We start from the raw sequence: 20850 nt of genomic DNA, 5'->3' as shown, positions 1-20850 counted from the left end.
TGTTTAAACTAATTGACAAATATTTGGTGAAAATCCCTTCTCTGTCGAAAGGACGATAATTCAATTTATCATCCAGACTGGAACACTGGTAAAAGTGAAATGGGGTGCTTTTCCTAATGAAGCTGGGAAAATAGGTGAGTGTCCTGGGCAAACCAGGGTGTCTCATGATCCTAGTCATAAAACATTTCTACTTTTAATTTTGCTTTACATACCTTTCAAACTAAGCCAGACACATTGGCGTGAAGGGGTCAGGAGGCAACACAAATGAGTTTTGGCTCGAGGGTGAGGTAGTCAGAAAATTAAATTAATAGCTGCAGGAGTGGTTGGTGGTTTCTGTAATTGCACACTACATTGAGCTACGAATTTTCTGATGATCGATGGCATCTGGTACAGCAACGTTCCTGTGTCCTGGGCAGTCGAGCGAGGTGGGGGCTGTGCTAAATGAAGAGAGAGCCGATGCCTTATCGTATCTAAGAGGGCAGAGGCTCCTCAGCCAGTGCCGATTGCTTAGGTCCAGAACTGCCAGGTTTTTCACAAGAGGCTGAGGATGTAAGTGTTTGTGTGAAATTTACCAATATGTAAATATTGGCAAGTTTTCCTTTGTTTGTCTAAGTACAATCTTTTTAGAGAATAACAGGGTTCTTACCCGGTCTCCGGGTCTGTGTGAACACCTCCAGCCTCAACCCCTTTCTCTCTTTGTACTTGCTGTGCTTCACCTTCACCCATGCCCACCCACATGCCGTTCCTGTAACTTGGCGCGCTCTTTCCCACCTCTTGTAGCACCTTTACACAGTTTTAAGCAACACCTCCTCTTGGGAGTCTTCCCTGATTCCATCTTGAGGCTCCCATGGCCTCTTGCTTCCTGGCTAGCCCAGCACGCACCAGCTATGGTACATGCCTGTCGCCCCCAGGAGATTGTGAGCACCTTGATGGTAGGCACCATCCTTTTCAGACCTGTATCCCAGTGCCTCATGTGGTTCCCAGAATCTTACAGACAGTAGCTCGTATTCCTGGAGCTTGACAGTGTGCTCTGCCTGAATCATTTTATGTAATCCTCGTAACAGCCATCCGATGTCAGGACTGTTATCCCCCCTGTGTCCTAGATGAGAAGAGGGGGCATATCCTGCCCAAGGACACTTAGCTCACAGGTGGCAGAGACAGGACTCGAACCCTGGCCGTCTGACTTCAGAAGCCACATCTTAACGCACTACACTCTCTTTCAGGATGTATTTAAGGAACGACTGATGAACGAATGAAGGAGAAAGAGAAAATGGGAGCAGAGAAGGCAGAAAATAGAAACCTGCCATTACCACAGGGAAGCCAGCGGTGGGCAGTACCTACAGTTCTAACAGCCATATATTTAGTTATTTGGCCGTAAATTGAAGGAAGTGGGAGAGCTACATCATAGTCCTATTCTGCACCGTTTAGAAGTGAAATTAAACTCCTCAAAAACTTTGTGTTCTCAGGAGTCTGGCCGGAAGGCTGTAAAGATGCATTAGGACCAGGGCGCCTGGGTGGCTCAGTTGGTTAAGCGACTGCCTTCGGCTCAGGTCATGATCCTGGAGTCCTGGGATCGAGTCCCGCATCGGGCTCCCTGCTCAGCAGGGAGTCTGCTTCTCCCTCTGACCCTCTTCCCTCTCGTGCTCTCTGTCTCTCATTCTCTCTCTCTCAAATAAATAAATAAATAAAATCTTTAAAAAAAAATAAAAAAAGATGCATTAGGACCTTGCAGTATCGGGTGGTTGTACGGGCTGGCCTCTGAGCAAAGTGTGTGCCTTGGGAGGGCCGAAGGGCAAGAGAGGTGGAAGTGAATTCTGCAGGTAACGGCAGGTTGTTCAGCGGTGGAAGTCGTTGTGCCTATAACCCCATGGTTCTCATGCAGCAAGAATTGTGTTATATGGTCTCTGGGGAAGAAAGCCGGAAGTGGGTTTTGGAGGATGTCCCTTGAGCTCATGGATCTGTTTCTCTGGAGGAGCGTATGGGATTTCTTTTTTAGACGTTGAAGCTGACTCCATTATGAGCTGGTTCTAATGGAATTTGATGATCGGGAGGAAATTAGAACAGACAGTGTGGGACACTGGGTTAAGTGGGTGGGCTCCAGAGCCCACCAGCTGTGTAGCTGCCTGCAAATGGCTCTGACCCCTGTTCCTTCACTCCCTCCTCTGCAGCGATGCAGATCATCACTAGCACTGCATGAGGACGGGTCCAGGGAGCCTCGCCAGGTACTTAAACTGTGCCCGGCACATAAGAAGTGCTTAGTAACTGACGGCTGTGATTACGATTATGATTGTGATGAACAGTGAGTGTGTCGTGAGGATTGGCGCCCCTGTTGAGGATGGGGACGAACCAGTGTTGGAGAAGCAGGGGTCTTCTCCCTGAGGCCCCTTCCAGGGCCATGTTCTGATTTGGGTATTTTAACAAGGTGGGGTTACAGGGCCTTGCCCGGTACAGAGCTGTTGAGATGATTGTCCTGGGGCGGGTGGGGGGAACGACACACCCAGTCTGTGGCAGGGGTGGTGACAAGAGTTCCTTGTGCAGAAGGCCAATGCGGGGATGCAGAGGAGTAGCCTTAGATCTGGATTTCTCTTTGGCTCTGGCAGTTAGGTTGGGAGCATCTGCTTGTGGCCTCTTGGTAACAGAAAGGGGATGGGATTTGGAATGAGGGGGTATGGTTTCAAGTTCAGGCTCAAGCCTTTAGCTCTGAGAACTTGAATCAGTCACTGCTTCTCTGAATCTCAATTTCCTCATCTGTGACGTTATCTTATATGTTGGTGGTGAGGTCGTCAAATGGGAGATTGTATGGGAAAGGGCTTTAGTATTGTTTAAATCCCATTTTTTTAATCCAAAAGTAGATGGCTCAGAGAATGTGAACTTAATCTGTTTCTGTGAGATTCCATCAGAGTCCCAGCAGATCATATTGTCTTGTAACTTTCTGAGATTTCCTTTGGCTTCCCATACGTTTGGCTTAAAAAAAAAAAAAAAATCAGACCAAAAAGTGGGATGGCCAGGCCTCGGTTACTCAGGCTTGGGACTCTTAAGGCTGGTTCTAGCTTGTCCAGGACATGCCGGGATGTACTTAACAGAAATGCCTCTCGCACAAGACAGTTTGAACCAATGCTGGAAATTCCAGAGTTCTTAGCAGCTGAGCATATGAAAGGAGAAGAAACTTCTGTTTCTATTTTCTCAAGCTTTTCCCTCCCCACTCCACCCTTGTCTCATCATTTTAGTTTTGTGGGTGGTCACGTTCCAGAATAGTGATGTTGAGGGAAATGATTATTTGATTCGTTTTGAAATCGTCATTTCTGAACAGGTATAATGAAGCAGCATGATTTTATATTTCACAACGCTAGATATTTTAGATTCAGTCATTCATTGGACAAATATTTATTGAGCACCTACTATGTGCCAGGCACCAGGGATACCACAGTGCAAAGGGCAGACAAAATCCTGCCCTCCCACACCTTACTGTTTAGTGGGCCCTCAGACATTAAATAAATAAACCCACAAAATAGATTTATAAACCTAATGTGACAAGTGTCATGAGGAAGAAGGACAGTGTGTTAAAAGGAAGGTGGGGATCTACCTTAGATTGGAGGTCAGGAAAGGCCTCTCTGAAAGTGGTCATTTAAGTGGGACCTGAAGGAAGAGACAAAGTTAATTAGAGCAGAGGTTACAGGAGGTGCTAAGGCCCTATGGTGGGAAAGAACTAAGGCAGGCCCTGGAGCTAGAGCTCAGTTGGGGGTGGGGGGAGGGTGGTGGCATGATGAGGGTGAGGAAGGAAGTCTGGTCTTTATGGGCCTTGTTAATGATTTTGGATTTTATCCTAAGGGGATTCTTTAACGCCATTAGATTTCACACTAATAGATTTCACACTATTAGATTAAATGATAGATGGGTTCCATCAGGCTGCAGTCTCTGGAGATAGAATTTGCCAACAGAATTATTGCCAATCCCAAACAGAGTAATGCTTAGGGTCTTTTTTGTTTTGTTTTGTTTTGTTTTAAAGTAAAGCTCTATGCCAAAAACGGCACTCGAACTCATGACCCTGAGATCAGAAGTTGCATGTGCAAACCAACTGAGCCAGCCAGGCACCTCACTTAGGACCATTCCATTCCATTCCTTTTATTTATTTATTTATTTATTATTTTTATTTTTTTAAAGATTTCATTTGTTTGAGAGAGAATAAGAGAGGGAGAGAGCACAGAGGGAGAAGCAGACTCCCCACTGAGCAGGGAGCCCAATGCGGGGCTCGATCCCAGGACCCCAAGATCATGACCTGAGCCAAAGGCAGATGCTTAACCAACTGAGCCATCCAGGCGCCCCTACTTAGGACCATTTTTAAAACAAGGGGGTATATGGTTCTTTAGAAAAAAGTGAAATATACATGAAGTCACACCAAATCAGTCTTCTCAGGGAGAGGGGCAAAAAATGAATTTGTTTCAGTGTATGTACGGGTTCATCCAGGGACTGACTCTGCCATACGGACTGAGAGGAGAACAGCCTGCCCTTGCCTGGATAAAAGGTCTTTTCCCAGTGGCTGGATGAGAAAAAGGTCTGAACCTTGGATCACGGGCTCTTGCTTTTTATTTATTCATTTATTGTGTGTGTGTTTTAAGATTTTATTTATTTGACAGGGAGAGAGAGCACAAGCAGGGGGAGCAGCAGAGGGAGAGGGAGAAGCAGGCTCTCTGCTGAGCAGGGAGCCCAATGCGGGGCTCGATCCCAGGACCCCGGGATCATGACCTGAGCCGAAGGCAGACTCTTAACTGACTGAGCCATCCAGGTGCCTCGTGTCTGTGTGTGTGTGTGTGTGTGTGTGTGTGTGTGTGTTTTAAAGATTTTATTTTTTATTTTATTTTTTTTAATATTTTATTTGAGAGAGAACGAGCGAGCACGGGTGGGGGGCCGGGGCAGAGGGAAAGGGAGATGCAGACCCCTCCACTGAGCAGGGAGCCCACTGCAGGGCCGATCCCATGATCCCGAGATCATGACCTGAGCCGAAGGCAGATGCTTAACCAACTGAGCCACCCAAGTGCCCATTTATTTTTATTTTTTTTTAAGGTTTTATTTATTTATCTGACAGAGAGAGACACAGCGAGAGAGGGAACACAAGCAGGGGGAGCAAGAGAGGGAGAAGCAGGCTTCCCGCCGAGCAGGGAGCCCGACGCGGGGCTCGATCCCAGGACCCTGGGATCATGACCTGAGCCGAAAGCAGACGCGTAATGACTGAGCCACCCAGGCGCCCCCCAAGCACCCCTTTAAAGATTTTATTTTTAAGTAATCTCCACACCCCATGTGGGGTCGAACTCACAACCCTGAGATCACAACCCTGAGATCAAGAGTCGCATGCTCCACCAACTGAACCAGCCAGGCGCCCCAGGGGCTTTTGCAAAAACAGATCTCTGGTAAACAGATGATGGGAACGCCAGAAAGGAAGGTTATGAGGTCAAGATCTCTGCACCGGCTTCCACATCCTGCTACGTTCCAGAAGAGTTTTGCCTGATGAAGTCATAGCACGTCTGAGCCGGAAGGGACCCCAAGGATCAGGCCATCCACCCCTTACTTTACGGGGTCAGGGGGCTGATGGGGGGTCTGGCCCATGACAGCAGCATCACACCAGCTGCCTCAGGAGGGGCCAGATGCTGGGAATACCACAACGCAAAGGGCAGAGTGGTGAGGGCTGATTAGAAACCGTGGCTGCTGGAAACGGCATCAGATATGGAGGCCTAGAGCGTAAACCTTGTGTTCCAGTTTGGTGCCTCAAGGGGCTTCCTACCCATGGTTCAGCTTTGTGCAGACACCCAGGTGTTCACAAGATCTTCCCCAGTTGGCTCCAAGGGATTGGGGCAGGGGACCGGGACCCTGTGAGCACTGGGAGTCTGTGTGTGTCACCATCATTCTCCTGGGGGGCTTGCAGTCCCATCAAGGAAGGTCTTTGAATATCAAAGTGATGGACCAACACTGGGACGATAGTAGTATTTTTAGTATCGCTTGGTTTAGAAAATACCTAGTAACAAAAAATTACTCTGTGGTTAGTACTACTGCAGAATGAGTGTGTACTTCATTCATTGCAATAGCCTCTGTCGTTCACTTGAAAAATAGCTGTACATCTGTGTGTGAAGCGTGATATTTCTTCTGTCCGCGTGTAACGCCCAGCAAGCAGATGGGTTTGACAGCCCACCGCAGTAATTGACTGGCTTTCCCCAAGCATTGGTGGCCCATAAATTTGGAACTGCTAATTCAGAAGATTTGGCCTGCAGAAAACCAGCCACCTATAAAAAATATATATATATATACACATATATATAGGGGACGATCCTAATCATAATCAACTTCTCCGGTGGGAGGAGATGGACCAGTGTGAGAATATTAAAATATTCTTCGTTGTTTTTTTTTTTTTTTTCCTTTTTAACTAGGCTCCATGCCCAGCGTGGAGCCCAACACAGGGCTTGAACTCATGACAGAGATCGAGATCTGAGCTGAAATCAAGAGTCAGATGCCCAACTGAGCCACCCAGGTGCCCTGGTGTCAATTCTTCTTTAATTGTTTGGTAGAATTCTCCCCTTTACTCCTTTTTTTAATTACAAGACTAATTCAAGATCATTGTGAAAAAACAAAAACACTACAGAAATGTGTAACTGTGAACAATTTTATGTGCAGTGTTCCAATTTTTTTCTGTGCTTAAATAATAAGATTTTTATAGAAATAGGCTGTTGCCGTACATAATGTTCTCTACATATGTATGTGTTTTTAATGTACTTGGTAACTTATTTTAGGTTCTGGGTTTAAGTGTTCTGGATCCTGGCTCTGTAAGTATACTAGTTGGATTGCTAGTAATATAGTGATATACTAGTTGGGTGATCCCAGGTAAATCACAGATCTTTCTCAGCCTCCGTGTCCTGGTCTCTAAAATAGGGACTGATATGTGTCCTTTCTTAGAAGGTTGTTGTAAGAACCCAATGACATTGTACATAGAAAAGGACTCTTTGTGACCCGTAATGTGTTATATGGATCTAAAGGATTGTTATTATTGAAACTTATGGTTTCCGCCCTTTTTACTTTTTAGATGCTCTGATCCACATCAGTGAATACTTGCCCCAGTGGTAACTTACTCAGTGGTTTCCTTGGAGACAAAGAGTAACTGACCTGCTCTTTCTTTTTTTCCAGGTCACTCCCGGAAGCAAGGCTGCGATAGCTAACTTATGCATTGGAGATGTGATCACTGCCATCGATGGGGAAAACACCAGCAGTATGACACACTTGGAAGCCCAGAACAAAATCAAGGGTTGCACAGACAACATGACTCTCACAGTCACCAGGTAAGGCCCCTGGAAACGCTCCGTCCTCGACTGGAGGCTGCATGTGAGCAGGTCGGCCCCACCTGTCTCAGATGCCCTGGAGCCCCAGCTCCGCGTGCGCTGTGGACAAGCCCAGGCCGGCAGATCTATGGGATTGGGATTTCCCCAGGTTGCCCGCTTTTCTCTCGAATTTTCCCAGTGCTTTCTTATAGTGTGGGTGTCTTTCTGTAGGAGCTCTGCATTTTCACTTGCTCCAACACGACCAACCAAAACTTTGAAGAAGTAAAATCAGTTAAGTATTGTCAAGTAAAATGAAATGAAAATTTCTTCCTGGAAACCACTGAGAACGTACTGAGGATGCTGCTCGTGCCACCCCACACCAAGCAGGGGTAGGCACCCGGAGGTTACAGTAGCAGAGAAAGACGGCAGCCCCTTACACAGAATGCTGCCTGTGAGCTTAAGTGCACTACAAGAAAGGAGAGTTAAGTGTTCTCAATGGGTTGCCGTGTGAGGAGAGGGCATTGGGAATTGGAACTGGGGTAGAATTCCCATTCTGCTGCCATTTAGTCTTGGAGGGGTCCTGCAAGGGCATGATTTCAGGAGAGCTTTGGTTTAACCTTTACTGGCTCCCTCTTTCCTGTTGGATCAAGTGCACATTCTTCAGGGCGCCTGGGTGGCTCAGTTGGTTAAGCAACTGCCTTTGGCTCAGGTCATGAGCTCGGGGTCCTGGGATCGAGCCCCACATTGGCCTCTCCGCTCGGCAGGGAGCCTGCTTCTCCCTCTCCCTCTGCTGCTCCCCCTGCTTGTGCTCGCTCTCTCTCTCTCTCTCTGTGTCAAATAAATAAATAAATAAAATCTTTAAAAAAAAAAATTCACATTCTTCATTCTGCTCTTCTGTTAACCTGCTGTTTAATGCCATTAACTTTAGCCTCTACTGCTCTTCATCATGAACCCTTTGTTCAGGTTCTTATCTATGAAATAGCTTTATAACTTTTTCTATCTCTGCCACAGGACTGGTAGGAGGACCAAGTGTGGGGCAGGAGGTCCGAATATTTGTATACTTCAGAGCCCTGGCCCCATAGGAGGTGCACCTTTTTTTTTTTTTTTAAAGTAGGCTCTGCACCCAACATTGGACTTGAACTCATGACCCTGAGGTCAAGAGCCAGCCAGGTGCCCCACACCATTTTTTTCTATCCCCTCAAAGCACATTTGTCCCTCATTCTCATCTCCATTTCAGTCTGAGTCCAGACCTTTTCCAAGACATTCATTCATTCTTTTTTTTTTTTTCTACTCATTTGCCAGTGAATTCAACGGGTGTCTCTTGTGTCAGTCTGGTACCGTGTTTGGCTCTCTGACCATATAGGATAGGCATAAATATTCTCTCACTCTTGGAGAGGGAAAAAACTACACTAATGAAAGCCAGGACTAGACTGAGGTTGTTGCTGTGTGATCAGTACAAAGAAATCCTTTGCATGCTAAAGAAGAGAGGCGTCCCTTCTATTTGAGCCAGCCATGCTCCATGAAGAATAAGTTGGTTACCTGATCTGGCTCAAGAACACTGGGAGAGGGAGAGGAGAAGCTCAGTCCATCCTGACCGAGGTGGGGCAGCATGAGGCTGCTCAGGAGTGGGGAGCGGGGAGGAGGCCAGTGGGCTGGGGGCTGCGACACAGCGTAGTAAGAGAGGGTGAGGCTGGAAGAGGTCTCAGCTGCACGGGAATCCCCTTGGGGCTGAGTGCGGGCCGCCATCGGACAAGATGTCATCAGATTGGCAAACGGGGGAAGGCAGGCTGCAGAGCCCTAGTTCAGAGGCCAGAAGTCAGGCAAGAGGGGGCCTTTGCTGGATTTTAGTATATATTATTTAGCATGAATGAAACAACAGCTTTGGCAATCTGTTGCAGATCTGAACAAAAAATCTGGTCTCCCCTGGTGACAGAGGAAGGGAAGCGTCATCCATACAAGATGAATTTAGCCTCTGAACCCCAAGTAAGTACTTGTTCACCATTGCCTCCACCGCTCCTGCCTTCTCTGCCTTCCACACGGCTTAGCACACCCCTGATTCTCCGGCCCTGGAGGCCTGGGCCGAGGCCAGGAGAGCCCGCCGCTGACACCGCGGGGACCTGGCTCCTGTTCGCTCCTTCCCGTAAGGGAGTGCGGGGCAGACGGAGCTGGAAAGCCCCCGGGCAGGGACGCCGGGACTGGACACGGTGCAGGGGAAGGGATACAGGAAGTGGGAGGACGCCTTCCTGCCCGAAATAGGGTGGCAGGACCGCGGTGACATCAAGGAGCTGGCTCAGCTCACCGTGGATTTCAGATCCACGCGAATCAAACCGGGGCGAAAACAAGTGTTAGGTCCTGAGGCCTGGAGCCAAGAGGCAAGACGTGATGGTTACCTCGCCTTTCCTCCCTGTGCCCCACTCTCTGGTTTCCACGAGCCTTCTGGTGGAACTCTCTCATCTCTGTAGAAGTGAGACTTCTGGTGAGACCCTAAAGTCTCAGAATAAAGTGGCAGTTCAGACTGAGACCGTGATAGGCGGTCAGTGTCCAGTTTGTCAGCCAAACAGAATTTCTGAGGACAGGAGACTCTCTGAAGATCCCATATTTGTAAACAAGTCTCGCAGTAGTTAGATTACAAGTGATTTTCTTTCTTTCTTCCTTAATTGCATCTCCTAAATTACTTACAATGAATGGGTATTCTTTTGAAATAAGGGGAAAAAACTTTAGCATGTTTAGAACATCTTCGTAAAATTTCTCATGCCTGGCCTGCTCCTTTTTACAAAGTATGTGTCTTGGATACATTAATGAATTATTAATAATAAGTTAATAAATAAGGGGGCCTGACTGAGTCAGTGGAACATGCGACTCTTGATCTTGGGCTTGTGAGTTCGAGCCCCATGCTGGGTGTAGAGATTACTTAAAAATACAAAAATCTTTAAAAAAGTTAATAAATTGATAATGGCTTCTGAAAACGTCTCTTAGACTGGTTTGTGATTGTTATACATTTAACCCCAATTGAAGATTTGAACTTTAACTTTTTTTCTAAATTTGGGACACGACTTACTTTTTATGGTGAATCAAGATAAAATAAAAAGGTAACAGGTAGCTATCCTTTATGCATGACAGAAACTTCTATGAAAATGAACTTATGGGAAAAAAAGAAAATGAACTCATGGAGTGCATCATGTGGATAAATGGAGTGGTTGTTTAAAAGTCAGATTTTCTTGGGGCGCCTGGGTGGCTCAGTTGGTTAAGCAACTGCCTTCGGCTCAGGTCATGATCCTGGAGTCCCTGGATTGAGTCCCGCATCGGGCTCCCTGCTTGGCAGGGAGTCTGCTTCTCCCTCTGACCCTCCCCCCTCTCATGTGCTCTCTCTCTCTCATTCTCTCTCTCAAATAAATAAATAAAATCTTTAAAAAAAAAAAAAAAAATAAAAGTCAGATTTTCTCAAAGGTATCCTTTAGAATTTCTGAGATGTTGTCATACAACATTTTTTTCCTTAATATAATAAAAATCATACTCAAGAAATCCTAAGAGTTACATTAAGGACCATTTTGCATCTGGCATTTCAAAACCAGCATGAACATGTTATTCTGCACGGCTCCTGTAAGGAAAGCTGAGAGAGTGGCACTCAGTCTGTAAACCAACAGTTGTGCAAACAAATTTTTTTTTATTATTTTTTAAAAGTTTATATAGATATATATATATTTTTTATTTTTTATTTTTTTGAAGTAATCTCTACACCCAAAATGGGGCTCGAACCCACAACCCCGAGATCAGGAGTCGCAGGCTCTTCTGACTGAGCCAGCCAGGCACCCCATACAAACTAATTTTAAACATGCCACCGTTAATTCCAATTTCCTGAGAAGTTCTTAGTCACTTTGCTGAATTTACTATAAATGTTAAGTTTCAATGTGTTAAGCTCTCATATATTTTATAATACATAAGGAATGATTTTGTTTTAATTTGGTCTACCTAAAATCTTATTTTTACTTAAATAAGGTAATACTTATTACAGTTACGCTTTTTCTATGTCTTATGCTTGAGTTTTCATCATAAACGTATAATCCGGTCCCTGTATTAATATTTTGAAGGTAGTTCTCTTACTTAAAAAAAGAATTTAAAAAATTCTTTACAAATATTTTAACATCCAACTTGAGTATATTTTTCTTTTGATTCCAGTAATTCTTTGTTCCTATGAAAAACTTCCCACTCTCCTTTTTCCAAAACCTTCCACTTCCAGTCATTCTAAAATAAAGGAATGAGTAAGAGCAGAGTTCATCTATAATTAAAAGATCTGTTAGTTCATGTAATGCCAACCACCACCCCAGCTTATCTGAGGTCAGAGTAGTTACACACCTAGTTTATATTTCCTCATTATTGAGTTTCCTTGGAGACTGATAAATACAAAGCCCAAACAATTACATCATCCCTTCCAAAAGGCAGGCCCTGAATTAACTGCCTGACTTCTGGAAAGACCAGTATTCACATGGGGTTAGAGATATTCCTTTCATGTACAAAACAGATACATTCTCTGAAGATTCTCTATAAAATGAAAAATCAGAATTTCCAACCGGAATAATTTCTGTTGACTTCCATTCTCAATGGAAATGTGTTTCTAGGGAGGGAGAAGGGACCGGACACTGGTCGAAGGTCTGTTGTTTGCCCATCACTGTGCTTGCTACACTAACATGTCGCACCAAGTCCCTGTTGAGAGAAGGCTGTGTTGACTTCATTGTAATGAGAAATGGGCTCAGAGAGCTCTAACTTGCCCAGGGCCAAACAGGAAGTGACAGGGGAAAATTGAGCCAAGACAGAAAACTAGGAATCTTCCTTGGTGCTCAGCATCCTGTGCTGCTCTGAGGAATTGCTGTGGAGAGAACAGAACTGTACCAAAATCCCAGGCCACCACCGATGTGCAAATCCCCTGCTGTTAATGACTGTATATTATTCCTCACGGTAGCTGTGCCATGAACTTTACTTAACCATGCTTTGATTGCTGCTAAAGTTATTTTCTTAACTAATTATACTTCCCCTTTTTTGGGAGTGATCTCTGTGTACTTAGCTTTTGTCCTAAGTGGACAAGGTGAACTCAATGTAATTTCTACATTAAAACCTCACTGGTTCCAACTTGTTAAAAAGGAAGCCTATCTGAATAGTGAAAAAAGAAATCTCAATCATAAAAATATTTCCTTGACTTTTATTTGAATCAGTACACAGTGAATTAAACTGTTACTTTTCATTGTCATGTTTTCTAAGAAAGCGTGGAAGACTTGAAGTTTTGGTGGAAAAAAGAGGGGGGAAAAAGGAAGAACAACAGAAGACCAGAACTCTTTAGGGGCCAGCTGTTCTGGGCCTGGGTGTTAAGAAAGAGGCCAGGGTTCAGTACGCCCCAGAAAATAGGGTGCAGGTCGAGTTTAGTCGCTGCATAGACGGTGCTGTGGGGTTGGTCCAGAATGTTCGTGCAGAAAGTACCTTTCTAATTGCATTGTCAGAAAAGCCATGACTTTTAGGAACAGGAATGTTAGTTTAAAACGTGTCGGGGGCGGGGGTGTTTGTAAAGAAGCTCTGAGCTGTTGTAGCTGTAGGAATTATCCAGGGCTCCTGGCAGTCCAGGGAAGGGAGGGAGGGTGCTGTCCCACCTTACAGAAGGAGGGAGCTGAGCTCGGAGGAACTCCTGGGCACACCCCTCTAACAGGAAGCTCCTAGCCTTCCCTCTGGTGATCCTTGGCCTTCTCCTGCAAGAAACCACAGATCCTGAGCTCCTTTTACCTCTTCCGGCCAGAGCACTGAGCCCCCTCTGCCTCCTCAGCAGCTGCTTCGCCCGGTGGCCCCACAGGCTTCTTATCTTGCTTGTCTAACCCGTTGGATCCTAGGGAATTTGTCTCCACCTTTTATCATCTCCTGCTCCACACTGACGCGAGTGACTTCTGTCCTTCTCCTCCTCGTACCGTAATCCCTCTGGAATGTGCCCTGAAAGGGTGTATCAGCTCCAGCTTGGACCATGATGGCCCAAGGCATCTAGGGGTGTCATGCCCAGGGGTGCCCAGCAGCAGACCAGGCCTGACTGGGCCTCAGGGAAGAAGCAGAAGGCGTTGCTGGTGAGCGAAGCCGCACCCTCGCCCATCTTGAGGCTTCCCCGCTCATTACCTGCGTGTCTAGTGGGCCTGTCAGAGCCCCTCCGCTGAAGTTTGGTGTTGACCCAGGGCCCCTGTAGCTTTCTTTCTGGCACTTAGCCTGCACTGCCCCTCGAGGGGTGTGCACTGAGCGCCCCCTTGATTTCTCCTCTGATCTCTGCCGACAGGAGGTCCTGCACATAGGCAGTGCCCACAACCGGAGTGCCGTGCCCTTTACCGCCTCGGCGGCCTCCAGCTCTGCCCCCAGGGTCATCACAAACCAGTACAACAACCCAGCTGGCCTCTATTCCTCTGAAAACATCTCCAGCTTCAACAACGCCTTGGAGTCAAAGACAGCAGCTGCCGGGCAGGAGACGGACGGCGGCAGAGCGTAAGTAGCCCTTGAATTCCCCCTACAGGCTGGTCCTGGAAACGGCCGTTCCCAGCAGGGCCAGGTGCGTCCAGACAGGTGGACGGGAGGTTGAGCCTCCTGGAGTCCAGAGAGAAAACTGTCTCCTTTAGAACCGTGCTTTCCTTATTTCTGAAAAGGGGCAAATACCACCTGCCTTGTAGGGTTGTTGTGAACATAAGAAGTAATGTGTAAAATGCCTCGTGCTGTGCCTAGCACAGATGAATCAAGTATTCACCGAGATCTGTGTTCTTATTTTCTGGATTTCTCGGGTCATCGTCATCTTCTCTGTGATCATCTTCCTTCTTTGGCAGCCCTACTCATTGCTGAGACATTCTTTTATAGTTTTTATAGTTTGGGGCTTCTCCTTGTGTTCACCATCTAGTCTGAGCAAGGGACAGGTACTTCATGATGCAGTTTTTGTGAACCAGCATTTGCTTTTTTTCCCCAGAGTGGCCCCAATGGAAACAATAGAAGAGAAGTTTGTGAGGATATAAATGTGTGTCTGTCGGAACAGGTTCTGATCGGAGGCAGAGGTGGAGTGGGGGCACTGCAGGTGGACAGGGTGGAGAGGTCTAAGGAAGCCTCTTTCTCAGGGCTGGGGAGGCATGTCCCCTTCTGTCACCAGCCATTTGGCCACAGTTGCCTCTAAGTCTTTATCCGCATGGAGGAACTCCTGGGCACGCCCCTCTAATGGGAAGGGCAACCAAAGAGTCTGGGATGGAGCAGACACTGGGCTTCCCAGCAGAGGGGGCCCAGTGTCTGCTCCATCCCAGACTCTTTGGTTGGTTGGTTGAAGTAGGCTCCACCCCCAGCGTGGAGCCCAACTCGGGGCTTGAACTCACGACCCTGACATCAAGACCTGAGCTGAGATCGAGAGTGGGATGCTTACCCGACTGAGCCACCCAGGTGCCCCATCCCAGACTCTTTGAAGATGAATCCAGAAACACTGGGGATACCACAGCCCATAGCAAAGGACCCGGGTTTGAGGAAGGAGAATAGGAGGTGGGACCAGTTCTCTGTGAGTGAAAAGATGATGGACTAGGTCATGTGTTGCCCCCTCACCGGCCCGAAGGTGGGAGGGAAGATAAGGACGGAGCTCGGAGTGCAGACAGTGTGGGGCAGAGTGGCCTGTGGGCAGCCCAGAGTGGCTCCAGCAGCGCTGCTCATTCATTAATTTCTGCTGATTAATTTCACGGAAGCCAGAAAGCCTTTTTTTAAATCTGAAACCTGATTTTTAAATGTTGGTGACAGTCAAACTGGTTGGAAAATACCATGTGGTCCAAACCTTGTCTGATCTCTGAGCATCCTTCCCACTTGGAATCCTCAGTTCTTGTATTCCCTCTGAAGCCCGTTTGCTGTTCAGTTTCTCCCCGACTCACCTTTAACAAGCATCTGCCCAGCTCTTTGGGTGAGTAAATTGCAAACCCATTGCTTCAGACGCAGGTTGGGAGAGGTTAAGGCATGGGAGGTTCCAGACGACTTAAATGTGTGGAAAGGGCTGTCGTGGGGACCCCTCCCAAGGGCTCCTTCACCAGACCATGCAGATAGTCGCCCTCTCCCCAGAAAAGGGAGACAGACGTTATTGGGCACCCACTGCATGCAGGTCCCTGTGCCCAGCGCTGAAAGGCTCTGCGATTTCCTTTAAGTTTCTTAGAGTCTAGAAGGGGAGACTCTTTGCTGCGTGACTTTGGCTTTACAAGATATTCGAGGTTACTGATATTTATTATAGTAACCAAGGCAAGGTGGCCACTAATGCTGCTGCTTCCCCCAAATTCTGATTCCTGCAGGGCCTTAGTGGCTTGGGATGGCGATGCCCTTCCAGGTGACTCCGGGGGCATTTGGGGGTGCCTGAGAAAGAATGTCGTGCCGGGCCCCCTGGGCTTCCCACGGACATGCCCTGAGGGAAGCTTTCTCTCAGGCAGCCCCATGGGGAGCCAAGTAGCCGAAACACCAGGGCCATGATCCCTGTTCTTTGCTGCTCTGGTGCTGGGGGAGGCTGAGAACGTGACCCTCTTTTACTATCCCAGAGTGGAATGTTCCATGATCTGGATTTAATAACCCAGGAAATGACACATCCTTAATTGAACGAACTGCTATGCATTGGGAGAAATATGTGCCTGGGGAGTATTTTTAGTCGGGCTTTGGCGGTTTTTCCTTCATTAATGTCTTCTTTCTTCTCTCAGGCTCCCCACCTGCTCCCCCGCCTTCCATCTGAAACAATTAAGTCTGAAACTGTCTGGACACTTGCAAGCCTTTCCTCCAGCCCCTGTCCCCTCCTGTCACAGACCTTCTGGCTGCAGCAGGCGCTGAGTCGTCTTGATATCAAGGCTGTCCTTCCAGATTTTCTCAGCGCAGGGGGCCGGGCTTCTGCCTCATCCCAGACTCTGAGGATAAATCCAGAAACAGTGGGAATCCCAGCAGCCCGTGGCAGAGACAGGGCCCGCAGGGGCCATGCTGCCCATCGTGGGGCTCTGCTTACCAGCCTGCTTTGGGGAGGCCCACTTGTGCATTCTCAGCAGAGGGAGGCTCTCCTGCCCGGCCGGCAGCCCCCGGGTCGCTTGCTTGCTCGCTCGGTCAGCAGAAGTGCCAAGCGCTCACTCACCCCCGCTGTTTAGTCTGTAACGGTCGCTGAGGTTCCAGAATTGGCTCACTTCATACTTTGCATCTGAGGTCATCACTGATTCCCTGGGGCTCACGTTTGAGTTTCTTTGTCCCCTGCACTTCAAAGCAGCCTAGTGTGTGTGTGTGGCTCCCTGTCTCGTTGGGCGTCCCCGGTGCATGTCCCCATGTGACAAGAAAACAGACAGCACTGCTGTTTCCAAATTAAACTGGGATGGCAGGCAAGAGGGTACCCTCTGCCACCTGGCATCCCAGCACACACACAGCTGAGTGGGACAGCCTTTGGGGCCAGTTCAGCTTAACAGTCATTTATTGAGTGGCCGTTGTGTGCCATGTGGGTAGAGGAAATTTTGCTCTGTTCAGCCGAAATCGTTCACTGGCCCTCTGACCTCTTTCAGCTGACTTGAAGGGCTCTGGTCATTTTCTGGTGATTCACGGTCTGGATTTCCCTGTAGATGTGATGCCGCTTTGTACTTTCCTAAAGGTACAAGCCTTGTAGATAGAGGGCCGGTGAATTCCAGGCAGGCCTCCTACGGAGGGCAGACCGTGCTAACTTCAGTGACTCAGCCTCCCCACCTCTAAGGCACACGTAGTGCTTTCTGCCTCAGCAGCAGGTTATTTAGAGAAGGCGGTGAAGTGTCAGCACCCAGCACGGGTGCTCAGTGAATGCCGGTGATTACTGATTTCACTGCCTGTGAGGACTCCACACCCACCACTTCTGAGTACTGGGGGCTCCAGAAGGGCAGAAGCATGTGGATAAGTGTTCTGGAGATGTTGCGATGACTTCCAGTAGACTGTTTTCTTTCCAGCATCGTCACTAACGTCCAGCCAACCGGTACAGTTCATCACCTTCCTGATGGAGTGGTGGCGTCTTCATGGCCTGGTGGCTGGACTCCCTTAACCAACACAGTAGTCTAAAGATACTGGCTCTTCCAGCTTGTGTTCTCAGGCAATCCCCGCCCTCCCCCCGTATACTCATGAGGCATATTTCTAAGCAGGTGCAGTGGAAATAAAGGGATGCATTGTTCTCTATTCACATGATATCAGAGGGATTATATTAACCCTGACTCATTCAGAGCTGGATCAGAAGAAAATCTCTATCATGACGGTGGCTGTTTACCCCCTAGCTAAACTTGCCCACGGCCCCCCAGAAGGCTCTGGAGTCTGGATGTTCCTCCCTCTTCTCCTGGGGCCCATAATTACTCCCCTGGTTTCTTATTACAGGTCCAACATCTAGGTCTTTGAAGACTAAAACTCAGGGAGCCTTCTGGCTAGGCGCCCTTTCCAAAAAGGATTATCTAGGGTTTCTCAATACTGCATGTTTTGGTGGACAATAGGGTAACCAAGTTGAGGCACCTCAGACATGAAGAGTTTTTCTGAGTCAGCCTGCATCCTTCATCCCCACTGACATAACCACCAAGTACTAAAATCTCTGTATTATTTCCAGTTAGCGCTTAGCCCTCTCTCATGTGGGGAAAAGGTTTCTTAAGTTTAATTAAACTTTTTATTTTAAAGTAATTGTAGATTCACATGCAGTTATAGTAAATAATGGAGAAAGGTCCCCTGTACCCTGTACCCAGTTCCCCTCAGTGGTACCACCTTAAAAACTATAGCACATTGTCAAAAGAAGAATGTTGACATCAGTAGTAGGAGGAGGAGGACAGAGGAGATTTCTATCACCACAGGGGTCCCTCGTGTGGTCCTGTTATAGTCATACCCACTCCCCCCCTACTCCTGCACCCTCCTTAACCCCTGGCAGCCACTAATCTGCTATCCGTTTCTATACTTTTGTTATTTCAAGAATGTTCTATTAGTGGAATCATACAAGAGGTGACTTTTTGGAATTGGCTTTTTTTACTCAGCATAATTCACTGGAAATTTATTCGATTTATTCAGGTTGTTTTATGTACCAATAGTTCCCTTTTTTCCTGTTCTAAGGATTTTTTTTTTTCATTGTGGTAACAAAACACTTAACATAAAATATACCATCTTAACCATTTTTGAGTATACAGGACTGGTAACATACATATACATACACATCATTGTGCAACAGATCTCTAGAACTTTTTCATCTTGCGAAACTGAAGTTCTGTATCCGCTGAACAGCCCAACTTTCCCCTCCCACTCTGGGCAGAGGGAGAAGGAGAGAGAATCTTAAGCAGGCTCCACACCCAAGGAGGAGCCTGACGTGGGCTCAATCACTCAACCCTGAGATCATGACCTGAGCTGAAATCAAGGGTCTGATGCTTAACTGACTGAGCCCTCCAGGCGCCCCTCCAGCCACTCTGTTTCTAAGAGTGACTACTTGAGGTACCTCACATAAGTAGAATCATGTGGTATTTGTCATATTATGGCTGGTTTATTTCACTTAGCATAATGTCGTCAAGGTTCATCCATGTTGCAGCATGTGACAAGACTTTTTTTTTTTTTAAGATTTTATTTATTTATTTATTTATTTGACAGAGAGAGACACAGTGAGAGAGGGAACACAAGCAGGGGGAGTGGGAGAGGGAGAAGCAGGCTCCCCGCTGGGCAGGGAGCCCGATGTGGGGCTCGATCCCAGGACCCTGGGATCATGACCTAAGCTGAAGGTGACGCTTAACGACTGAGCCACCCAGGCGCCCCAACAAGACTTTTTTTTTAAGGCTCGGGAAGACGACTCCATCGTCTGTATGTACCACATTTTCTTTATCCATTCATCTGCCAGTGGACATACAGGCTGATCCTACCCCTCAGTGATTGTGACTAATGTTGCAATGAACATGAGTGTGCAAATATCTTTTTCAGATCCTGATTTTAATTCTTTTGGCTTGATACCCCAAAATGGGATTGCTGGATCATATGGTAATTTTATTTTTTATTTTTTGAGGAACCTTCATAACATTTTCTATAACGCTGTGCTATTTTACATTCCCACCAACAGTGCACGGGGTTCCGATTTCTCCATCCTTACCAACATTTGTGGTTCTGTGGTTTTTGGGGATTATTTAGTTATTTATTTTTGTAGCAGCTATTCTGTATCCTTTCATATGGTTGCTGGCCAGTATGTATCTTTTTGGAGAAATGTCTGTTCAAGTCCTTTGCTCGTTTTTTTAAAATCAGGTTATTTGGGTTTTGTTGTTTTTTGTTTTTTTGTTATGGAGTTGTAGGAATTCTTTATATACTATGGATATTAACCCCTTATCAAATATATGGTTAGCAAATATTTTCTCCTATTCCATAGATTGCCTCTTTACCCTGTTGTTTCTTTTGCTATGTAGAAGCTGTTTAGTTTGATGTACTCCCACTTGTCTAATTTTGATTTTATTGCCAGTGCTTTTGGTATCATGTTCAAGAAACCATTTCCAAGATTGATGTCCCAAAGCTTTACCCCTATGTTTTCTTCTAGGATTTTTATGGTTTCAGGTCTTATATTAATCCATTTTTTTAGTTGATTTTTGTATATGGTGAGATAAAGGTCCATTTTCATTCTTTTTTATACAGATAACCATTTTTGAAGAGATTATCCTTTCTGCATTGTGTATTCTTGGCATCCTTATCAAAGATCATCTTGACCATATTTACCAGGTGTTTCTTTTTTTTTTTCCTGGGCTCTGTATTTTCTTCCATGGTCTGTATGTCTGTCTTTATGAGGGTGCCACACTGTTTTGATTACTATAGCTTTGTAATATGTTTTGACATCAGGAAATATGATACCTCTAGTTTTGCTTTGCTGTCTCAAGATTGTTTTGGCTATTTGGGGTCCTTCTGAGATTTCATATGAATTTCAGGATGCTTTTTCCTATTTCTGCAAAAAACACCATTGAGTTTTTGATAGGGATTGCATTGGATCTGTAGATTGCTTTCAGTAATATAGACATTTTAACATTATTAATTCTTCCAGTCTATAAACATGGACTTATTTGTGTCCTCTTTAATTTCTTTCATCAGTGTTTTGTAGTTTTCAGTGTACAAGTTTTTCATCTCCTTGGTTAAGTTTATTCTCACAGATTTTATTCATTTGATGCTATTGTAAATGGGATTGTTTTCTTAATTTCCTTTGTGGATTGTTCGTTGTTAGTGTATAGAAACACAATTGATTTTCATGTGTTGATTTTGTATCCTGCAGCTTTGCTGGATTCCTTTATTATAACGATATTTTTGTTTGTGGGTCTTTAGGATTTTCTATGTATAAGATCATGCCATCTGTAAACAGAGATAATATTCCTCCTTCCTTTTCAATTTGGATGATTTTTATTCCTTTTCTTGCCTAATTGCCTAGGCTAGGACTTCAGTACTATGTTGAACAGAAGTGGTGAGAGTGGGCATCCTTGTCTTTTTCCTGAGCTTGGAGGAAAAACTTCCAGTTTTTCACCATTAAGTATGATGTTAGCTGTTGGGGTGGTCATGCATGACCTTTATTATGTTGAAG

At 46.2% G+C, this 20850-nt stretch overlaps 1 protein-coding gene across 2 annotated transcripts in view; it reads left to right on the top strand.

Annotated features, from left to right (window-relative positions):
- PDLIM1 (PDZ and LIM domain 1) overlaps positions 1 to 20850 on the top strand; it is a 91317-nt gene that overhangs the window by 9356 nt on the left and 61111 nt on the right. For both annotated transcript variants that reach the window (XM_032432410.1, XM_032432411.1), the window contains exons 2-4: positions 7168 to 7319; positions 9197 to 9281; positions 13597 to 13799. In XM_032432410.1, the coding sequence (XP_032288301.1) occupies positions 7168 to 7319; positions 9197 to 9281; positions 13597 to 13799 (440 nt within the window). The remainder of the gene's footprint in view (positions 1 to 7167; positions 7320 to 9196; positions 9282 to 13596; positions 13800 to 20850) is intronic.

This window comes from Phoca vitulina, unplaced genomic scaffold (assembly GCF_004348235.1).
Source record: "Phoca vitulina isolate PV1807 unplaced genomic scaffold, GSC_HSeal_1.0 scaffold48, whole genome shotgun sequence".
NCBI classification, from domain to species: domain Eukaryota; kingdom Metazoa; phylum Chordata; class Mammalia; order Carnivora; family Phocidae; genus Phoca; species Phoca vitulina.
Note: the sequence above shows the minus strand (reverse complement) of the source record. Positions and strands in the feature narration are given on the sequence as shown.